We start from the raw sequence: 26,033 nt of genomic DNA, 5'->3' as shown, positions 1-26,033 counted from the left end.
CCAACCCTTCAGCAATATCTCTCACAAATATATTAAACAGAATCGTCCCCAGCACTGACCCCTAAGGAACTCCACTGCTCGCCTTCCTTTCCTCCGAGCGGATTCCATTTACCACCACCCTCTGCCACCTGTTGGTCAACCAATTTCCTATCCAGTTCACCACTTTTGGTCCTAAGTTCAGCCCTTTCAGCTTATTTATGAGTCTTCTGTGGGGGACCGTATCAAAGACTTTGTTGAAATCCAAGTAGATTACATCTAGCGCACATCCTTCATCCAGTTCTTTGGTCACCCAGTCAGTAAGATTCGTTTGGCAGGGTTTTCCTTTGGTAAAGCCATGTTGCCTCTGGTCCTGTAATCCGTTGGCTTCTAGAAATTTAACTGTCCTTTCTTTCAGCAGCAACTCCATTATTTTTCCTACCACTGACGTGAGACTTACCGGTCTATAGTTTCCCACTTCTTCCCTGTCGCCACTTTTGTGAAGAGGGACCACATCCGTTCATCTACTATCCCGCGGAACCTCTCCCATCTCTAAAGATCTATTAAATAAATCTTTAAGAGGGCCCATCATGCTGTAGTAATTTAGATTGAAAGTAGTAAACATACAAGGTTTTTTTCATAACTTAAAAGTTTTTGTTAAAAAATTTTACATATATTTTTCTAAGTTAAACTGTAAGCTTGATGTGTACTCTTCTCAATATCTCTTTATTTCTTTAGTGATAAGCTGAAGCTGATTACGTGAGCTTTTCATTGTTGTCTATGCCAGTTCATGCACCCATGTTGGGGGATGACGTACTTGTGGAAAGGATCCTTGTAAATCTGTAATATGTTTCCTTGAGTTATTAGTGTGCTTGAACTTATGGAAAAATGTACAGCATGGGTAGGGCATATGTGGGGCAGAAGACCCTATCTCTCTCAAAATGACTGAGGGGTAAGCTAGACATGGGAAGTTTTAGTTCTGGTATACACAGCCTCCCACTGTGTGTGTATATGTAGTGTGACCTGTACTTCGATAACCTAGTTACTGAGACTATTGATTGCACTGGATTTCCTATCACATACTAAATATGTTCAGTATGTATAGTGAGAACACCTTTTTGTTAAGGAAGAAATGAGTTTTGTTTCCATCTGTTGTAATTTTAATGTATAAATGCCTATTTTGATCTACCTTACAGATGCTAAGAGAGCTTGATGGTTTACCCTGTGTTTGTGCTACCTCATAATAAAATATCACTATTTCCTGAGCACTTTGTTTGTGTTACCAGTTTATCATCAATGGATTTAGACACCTAAAATTATTTCCATAATGAACCAGTTTCTGTAGATATTAACTCATTTCTATCATGCCCATTTTTTCTCTTCATTCTCACATGGAAATTATATTGGAATCTTAGCTCATAACCATAAGCTGTGCCATTAGTCTTTTAAGATGTGTACATAGTAAGTTTTCATTTTTACCTCTTCTTTGTGTGCTGTGATGGTAAAAGCACTTCGTTGAAGGTGCAGCATGCGTTACAGAACAGTGTTCAGTGCTGCACGTCAAAGGGTGAGGAAAACTATTATATATGAGGAATAGAAAGCATGCCACCTTGTTCCATTGATGATAATAACCCATCCTGTGTCGCTTATGAAACTTAAGCTGTCCTTATTAAATTTAAGAGTTTTGATCTTTCACTGCTGTTTTGCTTATACTGGAAATTCTTGCCTCCATCATGCTTGTGGTAGAAATTCAAACTCTCTCCTTTTCTAGATCCAGGTGATTGAAGATGACAGGAACAATCGTGGATTAGATCCATTTGTCACTGGGGTGAGAGGGCAAGTCCCACCACTGGTCACCACCAACTTCCAGGTGAAAGATCAAGGTAAAAATGTGTGCTATCCAGCTCACCTATTTGCTACGTTCCAGATCCCATTGACAGCTATCTTGCAGCCAGATGTAATAGAGGGTTTTCTCATTTTGTATGTAAGGAGAGGGTATGCGTAACATATACGTTTCAGAGAACAGTGCTGCAGCTATCCTGAGGAAGTTGCATGGAAGGAAAACTGAGGTAAATGTGTTCAATTACCTATTTATTTATTTATTTTTACCGAGGATGATGGTAGCAAAATATCAGCGGGCTTATCCAGTCTGTCTAGTTCTTCCTCTCCTAAGATATATCAGGGGAAATTCAAGTTTGCTTTTTATTTTATTATTTATTAATTTTTAGGGGATCTCTACAGTTAGCAACAATGCAAATGTATAGAATTGGTACAGCCCACGTGTGTGTTATATAATTAGAATAAATTACTACTACTACTACTACTTAACATTTCTAGAGCGCTACTAGGGTTACGCAGCGCTGCACAAATTAACGAATAAGGACGGTCCCTGCTCAGAAGAGCTTACAATTTAAAGGACGAAGTGTCAAGTTGGGGTAGTTGAGATTTTCTGAGAAGAGGTGTAGTGATTAGGTGCCGAAGGCGACATTAAAGAGGTGGGCTTTGAGCAATGATTTGAAGATGGGTAGGGAGGGGGCCCGGCGTATGGGCTCAGGGAGTTTGTTCCAAGCATGGGGTGAGGCGAGGCAGAAAGAGCGAAGCCTAGAGTTGGCGGTGGTGGAGAAGGGTACTGAAAGGAGGGATTTGTCTTGAGAGCGGAGGTTACGGGTAGGGACGTAAGGGGAGATGAGGGTAGAGAGGTAAGGAGGGGCTGCAGATCGAGTGCATTTGTAGGTGAGTAGGAGAAGCTTGAACTGTATGTGGTATCTGATCGGAAGCCAGTGAAGTGACTTGAGGAGAGGGGTGATATGAGTGTATCGATTAAGGCGGAAGATAAGACGTGCGGCAGAGTTCTGAATGGACTGAAGGGGGGATAGATGGCTAAGTGGGAGGCCGGTGAGGAGTAGGTTGCAGTAGTCAAGGCGAGAGGTAATGAGAGAGTGGATGAGAGTTCGGGTGGTGTGCTCGGAGAGGAAGGGGCGAATTTTGCTAATGTTATAGAGGAAGAAGCGACAGGTCCTGGCTATCTGCTGGATATGCGCAGAGAAGGAGAGGGAGGAGTCGAAGATGACACCGAGGTTGCGGGCAGATGAGATGGTGACGATGAGGGTGTTATCAACTGAGATAGAGAGTGAAGGGAGAGGAGAAGTGGGTTTGGGTGGGAAAACAATAAGTTCAGTCTTGGCCATGTTCAGTTTCAGGTGGCGGTTGGACATCCAGGCAGCAATGTTGGATAAGCAGGCCGATACCTTGGCCTGGGTTTCCGCAGTGATTTCTGGTGTGGAGAGATACAGCTGGGTGTCGTCAGCATAAAGATGATAGTGGAAACCATGAGAAGAGATCAGGGAGCCTAAGGAAGAGGTGTAGATTGAAAAAAGAAGGGGCCCAAGGACAGATCCCTGAGGAACTCCAACAGAGAGCGGGATAGGGGAGGAGGACGAACCATGAGAGTGTACTCTGAAGGTACGATGGGAGAGATAGGAGAACCAGGAGAGCACATAGCCCTGGAACCCAAAGGAGGACAGTGTGTCAAGAAGTAGGTTGTGATTGACAGTGTCAAAAGCGGCGGATAGGTCGAGGAGGATGAGGATGGAGTAGTGACCTTTGGATTTGGCGAGGAACAGGTCATTGCAGACCTTAGATAGTGCCATTTCTGTTGAGTATAGGGGGCGAAAGCCGGATTGAAGCGGGTCGAGGATGTCATGAGTGGAGAGAAAATCAATGCAGCGGCTGTGAATGGCGCGTTCAAGTATCTTGGAGAGGAAGGGTAGGAGAGAAATGGGGTGGTAGTTGGAGGGACAGGTAGGGTCTAGTGATGGTTTTTTTTAAATTAAATTTTAATTAATTTTAATTAATTTTTAATTAAAATTAAGAACCCCCAACGGGAACAGATCCAAAATGAGTACTAGAATAATTTAGTGGAGAAACAAAACTGAAACACCTATTTTTTTTACACTCCAGATGAATGAGTTGTGTCCCACTACTGACAGATGGATACAGAGAAACTGAACTCTTCCAGTGACCACACTGGTATAAGGCCTGGTGCAGACTGGAAACCTTTAGTATTTCTCTGCCTCCACTTTGAAGGGGCACTTTAACCATGACGCCATTGTTCAAGTAAACAGTGTGCTTTTTTTGGATGGAAACGAGTCTCAGTCTGCAGCCACCAGTTTGTGAATTCTTTGTGGTGATGTAATGTGGTTGTTATTTTCCTTGTCCACCAACAGCCTTGGTAATGTTCTGCATTGTCCTTGCCAACTGCATGCAAGACTGAGGCCTAACAAGCAACATGCCTTAGCAGTGAAGATGAAGTAATCCAGAGTTTGTATTTTAACTTCAGATTGATAGTGCTAGAATGTGCCATGTATTTAACTTTGTTATATATTGCCATGTATAGTGCCCTCTATAGGGTCTTTTGTTCCCACATGCTATTAGTAATGTCTATACAGTCAGTTGAAATGTTCTACATTCAAACAAGCCCTAATTGACTTAATTTCACAGCAGTTTGAGCTCCTTTGATATTAATAGTTGCACATGAGAGTCAAATGTTAAGTGATTGCCTAGTATTAGGCACAAAAGTTTCAGTTGTGATTCCAAATTATATTTGATTCCATCAATTATAAAGTCAGTAGTCAAAAACTTCTGGTGCAGATGCTTAATAAATAAAAATTTGGGGAGGATCCAAGATGGCGTTCGTGTAAGACATACCTCCAGGAGCTCCCAACTGGCATTAAGAATTTTTCTTGTTCACTTAGCCTCTTTGCCTTGAACTGATGCGTAAGCGCAGGGAGAAGCTGAGAGGAGCACCTCAATCTCCGGCTCCTGGTGGGATGTGGCAGACCGCTATTACTTCCTTTGCGGTCTCTTCTCCCAACTGGCATTAAGAATTTTTCTTGTTCACTTAGCCTCTTTGCCTTGAACTGATGCGTAAGCGCAGGGAGAAGCTGAGAGGAGCACCTCAATCTCCGGCTCCTGGTGGGATGTGGCAGACCGCTATTACTTCCTTTGCGGTCTCTTCTCTTATGCAGGGCACTGCTGGGGTGGGGAAGAGCCCCAGCTTGGAGAGCAAGATTTCACTGAGCCCAGGAGGATCTGATACTCCCCCGAATCCCAGAAGCACCGATCAGGTCAGCTTCCTGCAGATAATGGATGACGCCAGAGGAATCGCATTGCAGAGAGCGCTGAGTTGGAAGAGTGTACCCTAAGGGTTAATGCAGTGGACTTTGCTCCTGGTAACCTGGGTTCTATTACCACTGCAGCTCCTTGTGACCTTGGGCAAGTCACTTAACCCTCCATTGTCCCAGGTTGAAAAAACAGATTGTGTACCCTCTATGGACAGAGAAAGTACCTGCATATAATGTGTACAGCGCTACGTAGGTCTAATTTCTAGTACTAGTTTCTGATGGAACTGTGCCACCTGTAGCGGCCGTGGGAACATCATTGCTGCCTTTTGGGGAGAGTGAGATTGGGGTTTCAACAGTAACAGAAGAGAGGAGAGCTGGAGAGATGACATCAGCAGCAGAGGATCTGTCTGTACCTCCGGTGGTTAGGCCTTCCCTGAAATGTTAGTACAACCCCCGACAGTTACCTTGGATACTATCTGGGAAGCTATCATGAGTTTACACTGTTTGCTCCTGTTTCATGTCAGTTTCTGTGGCTGTTGCTTCTAAATTTCATGATTTTGAGACTAAACAATTCCTGTTCTGGGAAAATGGATCAGATGGACAAAGTTATTACAGATTTAAATCCTCACAGCCTAGTTGATACAAGATAAGTCTATGTTGTTAAGGAAAGTTGAAAATTTGGAAAATATGCAAAGGGGACTTAATCTACAATTCTTAAATTTTCCTAAAACTAGGTTGATTTCTGTAAGAGAATTGTTCTATAGTTTTCTACAAAAAGTATTGAACTCTCAGAAGCAATCAGACCACCTGTGCAAAGGATTTTCTGTGTAACTGATATAAGATCTCTTCAGGTCCCTGTGGAATTAAATATTTCTGATATTTTGGATTCATCGGATTTAGAGAATGTAGTGACTACTAGGGACTACTTTGTTGGTATCTTTTGTTTTCCACCAAGACACAGACTCTGTTTTGAGACTATATATTTAAAGACTTCAGATACCTCTTTTATGGAGAGAAAGTACAGGTGTTTCCTGATATCTTTAAATGAACGCAATCTAGACGGAAGAAGTTTCTAGAGTTGCATGCTTCTGTTACTGGATTAGGAGCCTCTTTCCTTGCAAATGCTGTATGATTTATCAGAATGTTCGATACAGAACCTTCTTAATTAAGATTTTCCTTGAAGGAAAGGGTGTAACCTCTGTTTGATCTCACCAGGGGTTCTCATGATTGATCAAGATAACTGTGTATAATCTGGATCAATGAAAATGAGAAGAAGTTTCCTTACTTATTGCTTCTGGTATTTTGTTAAAGAATATCAATCTTTCCATGGATTTACTGCTTTTGGATTCTCCTAGTCTTTATGTGGACTATGTTTAAGGGGGGTTTTTTCTGATTTTGAATATATGTCAATTTCTTCTGTTTGTTAATCTGAATTTCTTGTCAAAGACTACATCTCTTTGTTGTACAATTGAAATGCAAAAAAAAAAATTCTTCTCGGTATTCAACTTTAATTTAAAAGCCCATGATTCTATTAATGTAAAAGGAGGTCAGCAGTTTTGTACACATTTTATATTCATGTGGGGGAATACATTTTTTATGGACATTTATTGAAATAAGATAATTCACAGCAAGGGCAGATATCTATGCAAATAATTATAGCTCAGTCTTATTGTGTATCCCTTAGTGTCCGAAAGGGAAAGAGTTGGGTTCATATATGTATAAGTTATACATTTCTTCCCTTTGTAATGCAGTGTTTAAAGGAATATCTCTCTGTATGAGCACATCCATAGGCCGTGCTATCTGAATATGTTTTAGTTTAATAGGGCTTACTTTTTTAATAGAAAAAAAAATCTTTATTACCTATGCACTGAATCTGTGAGTTGACATTTGCTTGCAGTGAGGTACTGCTGGAGTTAGCATAGATAATGTTTTCTTAGTAATTTCATTTTTATATGTTCACTGCATGACAGTGTACTGTAAACTAAATATTCCATTCTATTTTTTTCTCTCTCCAGGAAATGCAAGTCCCCGATATATAAGATGTACATCCTACAATATTCCTACCAGTTCAGATATGGCAAAGCAATCTCAGGTTCCACTGGCTGCTGTCATCAAGCCGCTGGCAATACTGCCACATGATGAGGTGAAAAAAGTGTCCTTATGCAAGAATCTGCAATTTTCTATACAGCTGGTTTCAGTGGTCTTGCTAAAGTGACTTCATGTGAATTTTTCCTTAAGTTGATTACCCTTATTTCTAATTCCTGTTACTCTATTTTGTCTGTCCTATCTGCTTATTCTCTCTGCCTATTAAGAAGTTTTAAAGTATGTTGTGTTGATATTGTAGGTAGCATACTATACCATAATGTGTATTATTTGAATATTTTTACTGCTGTTATTGTTTATTACCTACAGTCATGTGTAAAAAGTTTTTTCCCCTCCTGATTTCCCCTGTTATTTGCATGTATGTCACACTGAATGGTTTCTGATCTTTAAACAAAATGTAATTTTAGACAAAGGGAACCTGAGTAAACACAACAATTTTTAAATTTTTACTTCATTCCTTTAAGGAACAAAATTACCCTACGTTTGTATCATCCATTTAAAAAAGTAACTGCCCCCTTAGTTACTAAGTCAGATTTAGCTGGAGAGGGTTTGAAAGCCATTTCTAAAGCTGTAGGGCTCCACCAAACCACAGTGGGAGCTATTGTATCCAAATGGAGAAGATTTGGAGCAGTGGTGAATCTTCCCAGGAGTGGCTAGTCTACCAAAATTACTCCAAGAGCACAGCAACAACTGAAGGAAGTTGTAAAGCATTGCATAAGAGCATTGAAAGAACTGCAGGCCTTTCTAGCCTCACCTAAGGTCAGTGTTCATGACTCCAAATAAGAAAGAGACTGAGCAAAAAATGGGATTTATGGGAGAATAGCAAGGTGGAAATTGCTGCTGCCCAAGAGTAACATGGTGCTCGTCTCATTTGCAAAAACATGCCTGAATGATCCTCAAGCCTTGTGGGATAATGTTCTGTAGACAGACAAGTCAAAAGTGGAACTCTTTGGACAATACAGGTTCCATTGTCTGGTAGAAAGCAAATGCAGCTTTCCACAGTAAGAACATCATATCATATCCACAGTCAAACATGATGTTGATTGATAGCGTGATGATGTGGGGATGCTTTGCTGCCTCAGGACCTGGAAAACTTGTAATTATTGAAGAAAAGGACCCAAAACACAAAAGCAAACATCTGAATGATTGAGGAGAAACCAAATTAAAGTTTTGGATTGGCCTTGTCAAATTCCTGATTTGAACCCAATAAAGATGCTGTGGTAGAACCTGAAACAAGCAGTTCATGCGTGAAAATCTATAAATGTGTCTGAATTAAAGCAGTTCTGTAAAGAAGAGTGGGCTAAGAGTTCTCAACAAGGATGTGAAAAACTGATATCAAATTTATAGACAGCATTTGGTTGCAATTCCTGCTGCTAAAGGTAGTGTAACCAGTTATTAAGTTTAGGGACAGTTACTTTTTCACAAGGATGATATGGGCATTGGACAATATCAGCATGCCCCCCACACTTCAACAAAAGTGGGCTCAACTCTGCTTCCCTAGCCCTGAACAAAAACAGGTCCCCACCTTTAGGCCCACCTTACAAACCCTGGTGGTCTAGTGGTTTTGTTAGAGCAGGAGTGATCCCCAGTCTCTCCTTCCCATGCCAGCTCTGTTTGAGATTCGATCTGGCATAGGCAAGAGTGATCCAAGTCACGCCCTGCCTATACCAGATCCAATCTCAAAATGTTCTTGATATATCACCTTTCTGTGGTACAACAAAAGCAGTGTACATATTATATACAGGTACTCTATTTTCTCTGGCCTTACTGAGCTCACAGTCTGTTTGGCCTTACTGAGCTCACACTCTGTTTTGTACCTTCTGTGGCAGTCTTGGCAGTGATTTTGATTGTGGAGCTGGCATGGGCAAAAGTGACTGGAGATCTCTCCTGCCCCAATGAGGCCACTAGACCACCAGGATTTGTAAGATAGGCCCAGAAGGGAGGTTGGTCTTTAGGTAGTGCTCTAGAGGGACCCATGGTTGATTCCAAACCAGGCTTCTGCTTTATGGGCCAGGTGGGGCTATTACATAGGCCACTGTTCTGTCCCTGGGTGCAGGGTTGAATGATTGGGCGTCACCTGACTCCTTGTTGTGCATCGGGGGTACACCACTAGGGATCAGACTGTCAAATACGGAATTGCCTCCCTTATTGGGAAATGCCCCTTTATTTGCTAGACTGACCACTAGCAGTTTATCCTGACATTTCACTATATGTCAGGTGCAACCATGACGCTAGATGCCTCCCCAGACCAGTTAAGTGTTAAAAGTCCAGTGGGGAGGTTGGGGTGCCCAGCTCAGGGATAGCTTGATGTGAAATGTCCAGGCCAGGTGTCCTCCAGACCACATAGCCTGGAAGGTGGGGCCTACTTGACTACCAGGGAATTTTTACGTGGTGGACTAGGGGGTTCAAGATTCACTGGATTGCTAGGGATTTTTTAATGGACTTTTTTTTGGAGGGGAGGGGGGGGGAGGTCTTAGTGTGTGTGTCAGTCCCCACTCATGCATTGACAGAAAGGAGAACAGAGTGGGCCAATATAGAAACCTGTGGCAGAGTACCATGGCAGTGTGGTATATTTTTGTGGTATATTTTCTGTTGGTGCATTAGCTTAGTGCATGTGGAGTAAGGTTTTTCAGTGCTCAATTAGAACATTAGAACGTTGTTCTAATGCACTGCTTATAGCAGTTGCTGAGTTATTTAGAATTAGCTTGTGGTGAAGATTAAATGGCCTGTATTAGAGAGAAATTATCTAGTTCGGTAGAATCTATTGTTGTAGTTTCAGATTTAGAGAATTAATGTTTAAATCTCCCACAATTCTGAAGGTTTTAAACATGTTTAAAAATTGCCTATATTAATATCAGAATAGAGCAAGCTTGTGCTATGGCCTATATTTCAAGGTGTTGTGATTCAGAATAGGTGGGAATATTGCTGTAGCAAGGGGAAGTGGACAAGGTAGATGGGCCTTTGCAGTCTTATCTGCCATTGTTTGTAACTATCTTGTTAACGTGCGCAACTTATTTCTGCTGCTTAATGTCTCTTGTGTTTCTTCCCAAAGGTTCCGCCTTACGTGGTAGATCATGGGGAAACGGGGCCTGTGCGGTGCAATAGATGTAAAGCTTACATGTGCCCTTTTATGCAGTTTATTGAGGGTGGAAGAAGGTTCCAGTGCTGCTTCTGCAGCTGTGTCACAGAAGGTAAGCTGGTATAGCCCCAAATCACCTTCTGCAAATATTATTTCATTGTAAATCATATCTTATACGAGAATTAGAAAATTGGAAGGTGAAAGACTAGTATACTAACCAAGGAAAAAATGTTTAGCAATCCAATTGAGACAAGGCTACGTTGCTGTTAACAAAGATATTATTGAATAAGCTGATCCTCAACCATAAAGGGTGAGATTAGATGTTAGCTAACACTCCTAACTGGACTTCTCACCACAGGCTCCCTCCAAACACAGAAAAAAAAAAAAAACAGCAGTGTAAAAACTCAGAAAAAACCCCAGAGAAAACCACTGCTTCAAAAAATGGGGTTCAGGGGCTCTTAACAAGCAGGCGGGCCTGTATCTCTTGTTGAGGCGGAAAGTACTAGAGGTGGGTGGAAAGCGCTTTATGAAGGTTGAAAATGTGGGAGTTGATACACGTTGGAATTGATGACTGTGGCTAATGGATCTCTTGATGAAGAAGAGCGGATGGATGAGCCCACAAGCAGAGATTCTACAATACAGATAAGTGTTTGGTTGTCTCCTACACAACAAAGTGCATTGATTCTTTTGAAAATTTTGGAACTTTTTTGGACTTTAGTTTTTGGTTATTTCTTCCGTTTGAATCCGATTTGAAACACGATGAACTGCTATGGATTTACAGCCTGCCTCACTGACACAGACTACCCAATAATTACTGTGGATTCTTTTGGATTCGTATCAAGTAAATAAGACCTTTATTAGAGGAGCTAAATTCTACAATGATTAAGATATAAACAATGGTTAGCACATATACAATGATTAGCTCTATACACACAATGATTAGCTAAGCAAGCAGGTTCAATGCGGCTTACATAGTAATAGTAATATTACAGGGTATTGATGGAGAAGATGTAAGTGAAGTATGGCAGAATAATAAAAGAAATAGGTAGGTAGAGATGGGCGAGGGAGTAGGAAAGGATTAAGCATGGGGTAGGTGAACATGGGAGGAGGGGTAATGGACTCGGGAGGGATGGGTAGATGGGTCTCTGGTCTCTACATCTAAGCAATGCTAAGAGTTCTTAGACCAGGAAAAGAAGCAATAATACATACATCACTGGTCCTTACATCATCCAGGCTCGTAACATCAACTGGGGGGCCCGGTTCACAGTGAGAGCCAGGAGCTTCTTGGACCAGGAACAGATCCTCGGCGCAGCACGTACGTTGCTCACAGATGAACTCTCACTCTGCTGTGACAAGCCCTCCCTTTTTATTAGAGTCTGAGCTCATGTTCAGAGCTATAGAAAGTTTACAGAATGCTTCTAAGGAAAATTACAGAATGCTTCTCTGTTTAGGACTGTGGGAACGTGGTCACATGCTTTCCCAAGTCCAGGTGGCCAAGCTGGGCCCGGAAAAACAAGTGCCATCCTCCCCTTCACATACCAAATTAGTTAGAGCTGTGTCTTATATTCTGCATTCCAACTTATTTTCACACAATCAAAGTTAATGATTTTTAAACAGAATTACTTCTAATCAACAATACAGACCTCGAGTGCACTGGTCGATCAAGACAGAAATGAAAAACAATCTTTAAAATTCACTTCCATTACACACAACTATGTTGTTTTTGTAATTATTTGCTTGTTAATAGTCCCCGAACTCAGTTTTTTGAAGTAGTGGTTTTCTTTGGGGGGGGGGGGGGGGGGGTGTTTGAGTTTTTACACTACTGGTTTTTTTTCTGTGCTTGGGGGGAACCTATGATGAGAAGTCTAATTAGGGGTGTTAGGTAATATATAATCTCACCCTTGACGGTTGAGGCTCAGTTTATTGAATAATATCTTTTGTTAATAGCAACGGAGCCTTGTCTCAGTTGGATTGTGTAAACATTTTTCTACTGTAAATCGTATTCCATATAGCTGCTGTTTATATGTAAGATTTGTGTCCTTGTTGCTGATGCCAGGTGACCTGTGATGTTCAGGTGCCAGTATAATTGACCCCAACTATAGAGGCATTACTTTTCTTTATATAGAAATGTGCACACATGCATCATTACTTCATACATTGTATAAATATTTCGTAATATTGCCTTGTTAGTGGAAAATATAGCACAAAAAAGATTAGCCACAGACATTCTGCTAAATTAGTTGATTAAAGAGCAGTACTGTAGGAGAGATTCTCTTCAAAATACCATCCTGTCGGGTTTTCATGCTTTTCTCCATCTGCCAGTGTTATATGCTTGAATCTCTCTTTTGGGGGAGGGGTATGCAAAACTAATTTACACACCAATATTTGTTTACAACCGCCCCATTTCTAATAGTTATGACAGTCCCAGAAAGAAGATCTCCAAATAGAAGGCAATATTGGTGTATATCTAGGAATTTGCATCTGGAATCAAAAGTGAAATGTGACCAGACGATACTAATATGGAATGCACACTACCACCAAACAGGTCATATGAGCACGAACATGCTATGAAGATAAGAGTACCATATAAATGGCACAAAAATCTTATTTGGGAAGCACCATATTTGAAAACATGCAAAATAAGAATCTTAAAATAGTCAATGAACTTCACACTGCTTACCTCAGCAGTGTACTTCACTGTTGCCCAAGACTTGCAACAGTGAAACTTTACAACTCCAGCCTCGTTATTGGCTTTGCAGAGAGGAAAAGTATTTTTGAATTCACTATCTTGACGAAGTCACTCATATAATTTTGGGGATTTTTAACAAATTTAAATACTTTTGTTTAATTTTTTAGTTTGATACTCATCTGAATTAACATTCCACTGCTGGGTTGGGGACATAATCTGACATGACTCATGTTTCAAGGAGAGTCACCTGTAATAATTTAACGCCAGCCCCCTCCTGTTTGAGACACAAGGTGAAATAGCACAAATCTCCCCCTTCTCCGAAGAGTTTCAGTTGCCACACCTTAGTAAATGGTTATCTCATAGGTGTCCTACGTTATAGAATACATTCTACGTGCTTTTGTTTCAGGATAGTCTTTTAGTTTAGAGCTTTGAAAGCATGCCATAATGTCCTTTCTAAAATAGAAAAATGCTTTATCCAGTGCTCGATGTGCACGCACAATTTCAATTTTATCTCAGGCTGTGGTAGTCCAAAGGTATATGGCTGGCTGTTTTCTGCACCAAATTCTCACAACCTGTATATTCAGGTTGTTCGGGGACCAAGCGAAGTGGAGGTTGCACTTGAGGAGACGATTTTCAAGATCGTTCAGCTTTGCTGCCAAATCTTGGGTCTCACCGTGCATGCTACTGACTTAGGGGCCCTTTTACTAAGCTACGTAGATGCCTATGCACGCCAAGTTGAAGTTACCCGATTATTGCATGGCCCTTGCGGTAATTTCAATTTTGGCACGTGTGCACTATGCGCGTCCGAAAAATATTTTTTATTTCTGATATGCGGCAGCTATGTGTGTCAGTGGCATTTGACACGCATAGACCATTACCGCCCTGTTACCGTGTGAGACCTTACCGCTAAGTCAATGGCTTGTGGTAAGGTCTCAGACCCAAAATGGACGCGCGGCAACACATCCATTTTCGACAAAAATTTTAAAAAGACACTTTTTGTAGGTGCGCTGAAAAATAATTCTGTGTGCGCCCAAAACACGCGTCTACACTACCGCAGGCCATTTTTTTAGTGCAACGTATTACGAGGACCCCTTATTTCTTCAGGGTCACCAAGGCTTTCGCATGCTTCTCAAGGCACTGGTCTGCTTTCTCCATTCAAAGTCCAAGGTCCTCTATTGCTCCCCTGAGATCTGTAGTAAGGTTGGAGCGGATCACCTTAAGATCATCCCTCATTTCTTGCAGCCATTTGTGCACTTCTATCACAGGGTCTCTTATTGGCTCTTCTGAGGCTTCCGTAGCCACCACTGGTGTCACTGTCTCTGCAGTTCCCTCACTCACGGCTGCCGTATTTGGATTGTCCCCTCTCCTTGACTGTGCTGCACATGCAAAGGAGAACTCAGTGAGGTCTGCTTTCTTTTTTTTTTTTTTAATCATCTTATCATATCTGGGAGCTGTTTAGCTGCTATTCTAGTGCCAAGTAGCCAAATTTCTCATTCTGATGGTTGAAATAATTTGAGGATTGGGGCTGGGTAAGTGAGGAGCCACGGACACTGCCATGTGATGTCACTTCCTCTAGCTGCTGCTAATTAAGGAGAAATAAGACCAGTGCAGGAGGTTCTCCAAGACTGTCTCCCATCAGAACCATTAATGGGTGCTTTCACTTGTCCAGAGTGCCTATATGATGTAAAGGGGAGAATAACCTCAACACTAGACTGACAAGAAATGTATTCTCACTTTAAAAAGTATCCGAAGACTAAAGATCTAACTGGATAAATCCAAGGTGAAGAATACTTTCCCTTGCTAGACACACAAAGTGATTGACCCTGATCCATACTGATAAGAATGTTCTTCATTTTCAGACTCCTGGTTTACAAATCTTTGTGGAAAGAAACTCAGAATGGCCAAACAGGAAAGAATCAATAGGACATCTCTTAAATTTTTCACCTTATTTGCCTATCTGTCATTTCAGGAAATAGCCGAAATAGTCCTGCTTGTTATCCTGCAGCACAAAAAAAAACCTAAAACAGATATGTTGATGAAACTAAGAGACAGTTAAATTATCTGTACACAGGCTACTCAAGAAGCATCAAACAAGAATGTGGCATAACCCAATTTCTTGTTGCCATGGTGTAACATGGTTCAAGTGCTACAGCATTCTGTGGTCCTGGAATTCATGCCCTATCTGGCAGCTTGAAACCCTAGTTGTAGTCTTATGATAGTATAGCTGATGCCATTTGAACCCAGCATTGGAAGTGGCAGTGTCATGCTGGGTTGGAACTCTGTATGTGCTGTGAAAGAAGTCATTTTTGTATGTGTTTGACATTTGTGTGAACTCAACGGATTGTTTTGGTTACTAGTTCTGCCCTTTGTCACATTAAGGCATGCTGCCCTAATGGTGTTTTGGGGATAACTATTCAACCTGTGGAGTCCTTCCATTATTTGGGTCTTACTCTGGTCTCCCATCTCACCTTCACTATTCATATTTCTAATGCATGCAGAGCTGGTTTTTTATTCTCCGACAACATCACTCTGTCAGGCGTTACTTTAATCATAGTAGCACTCTTCATTCACTTATCTTTTCACTTTTGATTACCAGAATAGATTATTGTAATAACATTTGCTTAGGCTGTCCCTGTTCAGAATTGAAAAAATTGCAGTCACTTCAAAACACTGCCATCAGATTCCTTTGTCATGTTTGCCGTCATGACCATGTTTCTTCTCCATTACTAAAGGATCATCATTGGCTTCCGGTTGAACAGTGTATCTTTTAAGACCCTTGCCATAACTTTCAAATCATATAGAGTAGGTCTTCCACTTTGTCTGTCTTCACGCACAATCCCTTATTTACCTGCCCGTGTGTTAAGATCTTTAAATGACCACTGCCTGGTTGTGCCTGTGCCGAGGATGGCCCAGCTAGGATCTACTAGGCACTGGGCTGCCTCCTTCATGGCTTCTCTCCTCTGGAAACTCTCTTCCCCCCTCACATTAGAGCAGAATTATCCTTTAAAACATTTTAAGATTGAGCTTAAAACCTAGTTGTTCCATATTGCGTCTACCTCCCTTAAGCTGATTGCGATCTTGTACTAGGAGTACTGTCTCAGTGTTTGTCAGTCAGCCCTTCCCCTCCTTGGACCTTCTCTTTCCTCCCTCACTTTTCCTTTTTCATGGTTTGTGAGTTTTGTGGTATGCTTTAATATTTTTTGTCACCTTTCCTATCTAAATTGTAGTTCCTTTCTTGATGTGTGTTGATTCTTTATCTTTATTGTAAATCGCTTTGGACTGCAAGTTGGCAAAGGCGGTATATCAAATGCAAATAAACCATAAGAGGCCCCTGGAGTAGGCATTATGCCAAAACGTGTTGGGTATTTAATACATGATAAAATTATATATGACGAACTGAAACTGGACAGCCTTCTGTCTTTATGGACGCACTCTGTTATTGTTACAACCCACTGTATTATACAATTTAATTGTGGGGTATATATTTTTATATGTATGTATTTGTGTAATAAAATTATTCTATATTTTGATATATTATGAGAGATGCATGGTGTCTGGAAAAAACTACACCCCTTTACATAGTTTCAAAATTCTCTGCAATTGTTTAAACATTTAGTATGACCTTTGAAAATACGTTAGTCCAACGTTTATTAGGACATTCCTTAGCAAATGCTTTGTGCCGTATGCCTTATTTTGTCACAAAAGTTTAATCGTAACATTGTTTGCTAAACGCTATTTTGCGAAAATGGATCTTAATGGTCCCTTTGAAAACAGGATCATCCAGCTTTTATAGCATCTTGCAATAACACCTGTCAATAATTAGTAGTATTTTTTTAATAATACATTTGTTTTTGTGTTATGTAGAAAAATGTCAGGGGTTCCTTTTTTTCCGACTCCTGATTGCTCTATTGTACATTAGAAATCTGTTTGAGAAATGGGATCTAAAGAATTATGAAGGGGGGTAAGTTCATATTCCAAAATAATTTCTAGTTTTTATACAATTTTGTGGAGAGAATTGCAACATCTCTACTTGGAAGTCTTGGGAGATTGAGTTAGGTAAAACTTTATCTGATAAGGAATGGGAAATATTCAGGGGAAATTTACTTGGAATTTCGTTTATGCTTCACTCACACAGTGGTTATTTTATTTATTTTTCATGGGATATAGTGATATGGATGTCAGTTAAACTTTGTAAATTGGAAAGGAAGAGAGCAACAAATGTGGCTGCTACTTTTTTTTTATCACCACTGGATATAATAATTAAGATGTATATTTTTTTTCTCTCCAGTACCCCGCCTCACTACTTCCAGCATTTGGATCACACAGGGAAGCGAGTGGACTATTATGAGAGACCTGAGTTGTCCTTAGGATCTTATGAATTCTTGGCAACTGTTGACTACTGTAAGGTAAGACAATTGGATCTCTGTTACACTCATATCAGGATTGTGATGCACCTAATAAGTAAACTCCAGTGAAAGCAATCAAGAATAAAGGGAGAAAAATGCATAGGTATCCTCCTCCTTTGGTTTTTTAAGTTCCCGCTGCCCACTATTATTGCATGTTGTGGTTGCCTCCTACCAGATGGGAGCAAAGTAAATAGCTGTAATTTGAGTCCTTTCTGTTCTCAAGTCTTAGCCCAGAAGAAGGAATCTTGCCCATGCTCTGTGAGAACCTGCACTAAGCATTCTTAAACTAGAATTTTATATGCTCTACTGGATTCTTCCTAGACTTGGAAATTTAAGGAAGTACATATAGCTGTAGAAAATGTCAGAGATTGAGAACATAAGAACTGCCATAGTGGGCTAAAACTCCATCAAACCCAGTATCTTGTTTCCAGCGGTGGCAAATCCAGGTCACAAGTATCTGGCAGGATTTGAAAGAGTAGATAGATTCCATGTTGCTTACACCAAGAGTTGAGCAATGGCTATGTGGATAAGAACCCCACTCTTTCCTACCCACTACCGCTGACCAGCTCACTGCTGCCGCCACTTCAAAATGATTGCCGAGACTTCAGTGGAAGTCTCTCAAGGCCATTGCTTGAAGTCTAGGCAGCAATTTTGAGGTGGCAGCAGCAAGCAGATCAGCAGATGTGTGTAGGAAAGAGTGGAATTCTTTCCTGCCCCGAAGAGGCTACCACTAGACCACCAGGGTACGTTAAGATACGTTTCGGGGAGGAAACTCTGAGGCCCGCTTGCCAGCAAGCTAGCCTGCCTCCTCAGAAACCCAGTCAAACGAGCAGGCTGGAAAAAAACATCCAGACCCCCCAACAGTCCCCTGAAAAGGAGGACATATCCAGGGAAATGGTAACCGTACCCCTTCCCTCCCTATATGTCCTGGTTTCTTGGCCATGAGGGGTTCCTTTCTGTTTCTGGAGGTCCTTTTTGTGCCTTGACCCCTGGTGCTGTTTAGGGGCATTGGGTGCATGGGAGGTAATTTGATCTGTATGAAAACAAGAAGAAAAAAAAAAAAGCAAAGTGGTTTGGCAGTGCTCTGCAGTGTTTTTAATTTTGTTTTGTTTTGTGCTGAGTTTGGTAGAACCCAGGCATGGCCTTGCTTGTGGGCATTTTTTGGCAGTGACTCTCCCCCCCCCCCCCCCCCCCCCCCCCCCCGGCAGCTCTTCATTTTATTTCTAGTTAGTTTTCAGTTGAGCTATAATTCTTTCTGTGGAGGCTTTCTCTTCTGAGACAGTTTTATTCTGAGCTCCCTTGGTCTTGGAGAGGCCTTTTTGGCTTGTTGTTGTTTTTTTTTCTAAACCACTATTTCTGCTATTTGTCAAGTTGGGGACGTCTTTGGGCTTTTTCTCCTGGCCCACTTTGAACCTGGGTTTCAGTCAAGTTTAGAAGTGCCTTGTTTGGCTCTGGCTCCTGTTAAAAAAATATAATTAAAAAAAAAAGAAGTGGAGCAGAGTTACATCTCAGAGGTCTCTGATTTCCCTATCTCACCACCTGGATCATTGAAGCCTCCTTAGAAGACAGCATGGTGAGTTTGTGCTATATTATTTTCTAGCATTTTTGCTTCCCCCCTCCCCCCCAACTGAATGTCAGTATCTGCCATTGTGAAAGTGTGTACGTCTGCCTTCTTTCAAGCATGAGAACAATTTTTTTAAGGCAGACTTGATTGACATCATAGGCAGAGCTTCCAAGGGTACTTACTCACTCAGTGGAGATCTAGGGCCCACCCCCAGCCTACCCCACTGCCCCCAACTTTGCCCAGCTCCACCCATAACTCTGCCTATTGCCCCGCCCATCCCAACCCATTGCTCTGCCCCAGCACAGCTGATTCATGGCCAGCAGCAAAAAGAGTGATCTCCTTGTCCAGTGGCAGCAGGAAACAGCCTCATAAAACATCATCTCCTGTTGCTGCTGGGGGATCTGCAGCAGCAGAAGAAAGTGTTTCATGAAGATGTTTCCTGCTGCTACTGGACAGCAGCAACAAGCAGACAGGTTTGATGTGCCACGGGCATGGGAAGAAGTGGGAGAGATGTTTGGACCCGGAGGGAGGGTAGCAGTGTAAGGAGAGCTGCTGACTTGAACTCGGGGAGGAGGGAGGGAGAAGTGCAGCATGAGAGAAGGAAAGAAAAGACGCATTTACAAATCAGGCAGTGTCACGGGGATTCCCAAACTCCCACGGCAGACTGGTTGAAAAATGCTGGCATAACCCACCCATCCAGGCTGGTCTGAAGGGACTAAAGGAAATCAAATTAGCAGTTAAGGTCTAATTTGCCCTTGGGACACTGAACTTGCAGGAAAAATGTGAAGCAGAATGAGAGTAAATCAATAAAACATGTCTGTTAATACAAGGCATAGGAAATATTGATCTATAAAGAGAGTATACTACACCCTTTAGGGCAGTCTTGTCAAACCTTTTTTTTTTTTTAATCATAGGCTATATTTTGTATTTCGTAACTACGGAGGACAAAGACAGTCACACGCACATTTTCTTTCTCATACACCCCCATCCTTCACCCAGTCTTTCTCTGTCTCTCTCCCATGTACCCCCTCTTGCCCCCCCCCCCCCCCCCCCCCCAGCCTTCATCCAGTTTTTCTCTCTCCTGTATACTCTCCCCCAACCTTCATCCAGTTTTTCCTCTCACCTGGCTTCAGCAAAAGAAGAAACAGTGGTATTCCTGCTTCCCTGCCACAATGCTGCTTCATGCTGGAAGTTCAAGTTAATCTTGTGACTTGCAAGACTTGCTCTGTGATTCGATTCCAGGCGACTCCAAGCTTGAGCCACGCAGTGCCAGAAATTCAGGTTGGTCTCAGAGTTTCAAGTCCCATGAGAGTTGAAACTGTGAGACCAACCCTGTACTTCTGGCACTTCACGGCTCAAGCTTTCAGAGTGCCAAGTCACGGTGGGGAAGATTCCGAGAATTGCCGAGCTTCTGTGGGCCAGGAAGAATCACTTGGCAGGCTAGATTCTGGCCCATGGGTCATAGGTCTGTTTGAACATTTGATCCAAGAATGGACTATGCTTGCTGGGATCAAGTAAACTAGATTTTTATATATTATCTTCAAATCCATATATTTACTAGTAAAATAATGTTTTGATACCTTTCTTATCCAGGAACAATTTTTGTATTGAATAAGCACTTATATGGTTAGAAGAAATATTAGTGGCTCTTTCATGCTGTTAACAGCAACTCTGCTGATCGCAGCAGTAAATGATACCAAAAACCTGGGTGTATTTAGGACTACAATGCAGGGAACTTGAAAAAGCAAAACTAAAACGCATATTCTCTTCAAAAGAAGCCAGGATTTGCAATGAAGTCTGGTTTATTCTTGATGCATAATGTTGCATCAGTGCCTTCTCTGTGACTTCATCTACGATTTTCTCTGCTGTATCTCTTCATTGATGGACAAGTTCCAGCCCTTAAACTGTGAAGAACTGGACTGAAAGTTTCTTTGACCCTTAGCCTGTCAGTCTATTTGTATGTTTCTAACCACTGGAAGATTAAAAAAAAAAAGACACCTATGAGAATATATATGTATTGGAAGCACACAATATTCACAGAAGTGCTAGATTATGTACTTGGAAAGAACAAGAAATAAGTTTGTTTCCTAATAACATTATCTCCAGCTCCATATATAACATTTTTCATCCACTCAAACTGTTCACTGATTCAGAATAGGACAATATTAGTAAACTTGCTGTTTTCATGAAGGTTTTGTTTTAAGGATTTACATTTAATATTTTCTCTTTTCCCTCTTACAGAATAATAGAATTCCTAACCCTCCTGCTTTTATCTTCATGATTGATGTATCATACAATGCTGTGAAGAATGGTCTGGTTATGCTGGTCTGTGAAGAGTTAAAATCACTCCTAGATTGCCTACCCAGGTAATTAAGCCTCATCTTCTTTCTTTTAGTGCTTTTGTTGCCATGGCACAGAAGAAATATAATGCGCTGGTAGCAGCAACATGTCAGGAAGGGGGTACTTCATATGGGAGTACAGGAACTGTTAGAGCAGGGGATTCTGGAGGCCTTCATTTTGTGATGATAGCTTAGACATGAGAGAACCTATTACAGTCATTTTCAAGGTCTTCAGGTCATTGCTCCCTAAAAAACCATCTGTTGTGTTGTTGTTTTACCATGTTTAATAAGTTCTTCACCTTCATGAGCACTTACTCCCAAAAGCAAGTAAAGTGCACTCTGAGGAGGAAAGAAGTTTATTTTTAAATGGCTGGTTTTTGGACTGGGGAACTCAGAGTTCAGTTTTTTCATGGGCTATCGCTGCTGGTAATCTCCCTGAGACCTAATCAGCATTGAAGGGTTTATGCTAGGGATTCCCAAACCTGTCATAGGGATCCCATGGCTAGTCAGGTTTCCAGAATATCTGGATACATTTGCACATAGTGACGACTCATTATATGCAGGTGCAACTAATGCATATTCACTGTGGATATCCTGAAAATCCAGCTGGCTGTAGGAGTCCCCAGGTCAGATTGGGGAAGCCCTGTTTTATAGCTTCCAGTTTTTACTAGTATTGCTGCTGAGGGAGTGAGTAACAAAAGAATGGCAATATGTCCATAACTCTGTGATGCCTAGCAGGGAAGCATATCAATCTGTTCAGTGCCGTTAACATCTGTATCTGTATCTTGTAAATTGAAATTAAACTTACACACTCAACTCATTTGTTGATGGTGTCCTTTTAAATTTTGGTACATGCAAAATGGAAATGTAGCTTAAAAGAACCCTAAAGATTTTGCTTCATGATCCATAGTAGATGACTTACTAAAGTTGAGAGTAATTCTTTTTTTATTTTTAAGTGCTTTTAACCTTTTACAACAAGTAGTACTTAAATTCAGAAGCAAAAAAAAGAAAAATTAAGCATGAATATCCTAGCCCACAACATAAGGGGGGGGGGCATAGCCCACCTTTTTGAGGCTGCTTTAACTCCTAACCCTTATTCACTTGTTCAGTACCCAGGCCTATTTTATCATTCCTACCTTAGAGTTCCCTTATCACCTATTTGTCCTGTTTGTCTGTCCTGATTAGATTGTAAGCTCAGTCGAGCAGGGGCTGTCTCTTACATGTTCAAGCGTACAGCGCTGCGTACTTCTAGTAGTGCTATAGAAATGATTAGTAAGAGAAATAGGAGTAGATATTAACAGCTAAATAATAAAGAAAACAAAGAAAGAAATGGCCACCAAGTAGGATACATAATAATTTACGACCATACTAGATATTAGCAGTATCTCCATAACAGTCCTATCCATCAGCTACTGAAGATACAGGAGCATCAGTAAATCATCTAGATTCCAGAAAAGTCTAGTTGTTCTGGATCCCAGAAAACAAACGTATTTCCACTCAGTTTAGCCATACATTTTGCTGGAAAACCGCAAAAAGAATTGTCTCCCCAAGGACTGCACTTCTTGATATAAAGACAAGAAATTTCTTCTTTTATCCTGTGTCTGCTTTGACACATCAGGAAATAACCATACCTGATGGCCCATAAACTGAATCGGTTGCTTTCAGAAATAAAGTCTTAAGATAGTCTTTATCAGATTCGAATACAACGTTTGAAGAGTAACTCTCTCTTGAATATTCTCCACTGTTGTATTCCAAAAAAAGCAGACAAATCCAAACTGTCTGGAGAAACATTTTTGGTCTCTGTTCAGCTTTATTCTTTTTAAGGGAAGATAGTATACCTTCTGAAAAGGAGGAATAACTTCCTCCCCCTGGTCGCAGGGATTCTTTGAGAAATTTCTTTAAAAGTTCTCATGGTGATATTAGTGGCATTCATGGAAAATTGAGTTCTCTTAAATTCAATACTCTGAATTTATTCTCCAATATTTCACATCTGTTGTGCTGTGCCACCAGATCTTTAACCATCACAGTTTTTACAGACTCAAAAGATGTTACATTCTCAGCTAGTTCTCTTACTTGAGCTCCCTGGGCAGGTACAATACCTTACAAAATGTTCACCCGATCTTCCAAGAGAAGCTTGCTGCAACATTACAAGTGCTGACCAAATGGACTCCAAGGTGATAACAGCAGGCTTCACCAGTTTCTGCAAACTAGTGGCTTCAGGGGGCCTAGTTGGGCTAGAGCGGTACAGTGCCTTAGCTACCTCCCCTACTCTTGCCGTCAACACGTCTCCACTCTCAGTTCTTTGCACTCCCTCTTCCAGGCTGCAGATGCTTTTGGGTTCAGGGGAAGGATTCACTGGTAAGCCCAGCACCGCCTGGGAAGAACACAGAGTGCCCGAAGTTCCAGCACCAAATCTCTTCCCCAAGTTTCCCACTAGTTATAGAGATGCAATCCCCAGCTGAGGTGGAGGCTGCCGGTCTCTAAGGCTCAAAGTCACCTCAGACTGGGTCGATGCTCCATCATAAATCCCGGCAGCAAGGACCGCTCCCAATAAAGGCATTAAAGCTGCAACTCTCATCATTGCAGGTACTGTCTGCTGGTTCTTAGGTTGAGAGGTACCAGCCTTAGGCTTGGTAGCCCCTTTCCTTTTCCCCATTCCAGAGCACCAGGAAAAAGCAATGCAGAAGCCCAGCTAGACGTGTCTTACTCTGGTGAAGCCATCTTGGCCTCCAAGAGTCATTCTTATAGAAGCCTTAAGATTGTCATTGTTGGAAGTGCGGAGCATAATTTATAAGGAGAAACAGGACACTCCCTCTTTGGAACACCGAAGAAAAGCCACACAGGAGCAGAGGGTGACAAACTAACTTCCAGCCTGGAAGAGAATGTTCAAAGGTTCTTTATTTAAAGTTACCAGAGAAATGACCTTACACGGGGATATGTGGAGGGGCATAATCGAACAGGGCGCCCAAGTTTTCATGAGGGCGTCCTCGCAGCACGGCCTCGCGAAGGGGCGGGGAAGGGGCGTCCATCTTTTGTTTCGGTAATACGGTTGAGGACGCCCAAATCTCAACATTTAGGTCAACCTTTGAGATGGTCGACCTAAATGTTGAGATGGTCAACCTAAATGTTGAGATGGTCAATCTTAGAGATGGTCGTCCCCGGTTTTCAGCCATAATGGAAACCGAGGACGCCCATTTCAAAACCGACCAAATCCAAGCCCTTTTGTCATGGGAGGAGCCAGCATTCGTAGTGCACTGGTCCCCCTGACATGCCAGGACATCAACCGGGTACCCTAGGGGGCACTGCAGTGGACTTCACAAATTACTCCCAGGTGCATAGCTCCCTTACTTTGAATGCTGAGCCCCCAAACCCCCCCCCCCCAACCCACTCCCCACAACTGAACAACACTACCATAGTCCTAAGGGGTGAAGGGGGGCACCTACATGTGGGTACAGTGGATTTTGGAGAGCTCGCTGTTTCCTCCACAGATGTAACAGGTAGGGGGGGGGGTGGGGCCTGGGTCCGCCTGCCTGAAGTGCACTGCACCCACTAAAACTGCTCCAGGGATCTGCATACTGCTGTCATGGAGCTGGGTATGACATTTGAGGCTGGCAAAACATAATTTTTAAGTTGTTTTTTTTTTTTTTTTAAAGGAGGGGGTTGGTGACCACTGGGTGAGTAAGGGGAGGTCATCCCCGATTCCCTCCAGTGGTCATCTGGTCAGTTTGGGCACCTTTTAGAGGCTTGGTCGCAAGAAAAAATGGACCAAGTAAAGTTGGCCGAGTGCTCGTCAGGGACGCCCTTCTTTTTTTCCATTATTAGCCTAGGACGCCCATCTCTTAATCACGCCCCAGTCCTGCCTTCGCTACGGTGCTGACACGTGAACTTTGGTCGTCCCCACAACGGAAAGCAGTTGAGGATACCCAATATCGACTTTCGATTATGCCAATTTGGGCGACCTTAGGAGAAGAATGCCCATCTCTTTCGAAAATGAGCCTGATAGTGTCCAGTCTCTCAAAGCAGCTCTCAATGCACAGCTTTCATTGCGGCTGTGCGTTCAGAGCTGTTTTGAGAAACTGTGCACTGTATTTCTAGTGTAGCCTTTTATCCTGGAATCTACATTCATCTATTGCACCAGGTTCAAATTCTGTTTACATAGACAACACTGTTTTTTGTGATCCCCTGAGGTAGGCAGCTGTGCCCGCCGAAACACGGACTCATGTTGGTTAATTTATAAACCATTTTTATGCATAAAACACACTTAAAAAATTAAAATTATATCATGCCTGAAAGTTTGCACAGTGCAAGCTGGTGATACTTATACGGTAGGTGTGTTTAAGGCAGTAGTGCAGAGTGGGGGCAGAGCTGTGTACATAATTTAAAAAATATGAATAATTGAGCCTGTCGAATGCATATACATTTTACACCTGTTCTTGAGCAGGTGTAATGTCTGTGCCTTTATTCTAGATGTGATTTCTGCAGGATTTGTGCTATGTATGACACATAGCCACCTAGCATAGTAAATGACGGCAGATAAAGACCTGTACGGTCCATCCAGTCCACCTGTATGTCTTTACTAAACAGGCAAAAAATAGTTCTCTTCCTGCCCTATTAACCTAGACTCGCTGTTATTATGTTATCTTCTAATTGGACTTATACAAATTTTAATGAAAAGTTTGTGTTCTTTTTTTTTTTTTTCAAGCTTGAATTTCTCACTCCCTGTTAATGCTAAAAAGCATCTGGTTTATGAGATG

The 26,033-nt window shown here is 41.8% G+C and overlaps 1 protein-coding gene across 1 annotated transcript in view; it reads left to right on the top strand.

The window, feature by feature from the left end:
* SEC24C (SEC24 homolog C, COPII coat complex component) overlaps positions 1–26,033 on the top strand; it is a 192,754-nt gene that overhangs the window by 95,046 nt on the left and 71,675 nt on the right. Inside the window, exons 8-12 of the mRNA XM_030203398.1 lie at positions 1,748–1,859; positions 7,115–7,242; positions 10,255–10,397; positions 17,259–17,376; positions 21,182–21,306. Of these exons, the coding sequence (XP_030059258.1) occupies positions 1,748–1,859; positions 7,115–7,242; positions 10,255–10,397; positions 17,259–17,376; positions 21,182–21,306 (626 nt within the window). The remainder of the gene's footprint in view (positions 1–1,747; positions 1,860–7,114; positions 7,243–10,254; positions 10,398–17,258; positions 17,377–21,181; positions 21,307–26,033) is intronic.

Source organism: Microcaecilia unicolor, chromosome 5, assembly GCF_901765095.1.
Source record: "Microcaecilia unicolor chromosome 5, aMicUni1.1, whole genome shotgun sequence".
Classification (NCBI taxonomy): Eukaryota; Metazoa; Chordata; class Amphibia; order Gymnophiona; family Siphonopidae; genus Microcaecilia; species Microcaecilia unicolor.
This window is presented reverse-complemented; position numbering and strand designations above follow the sequence as displayed.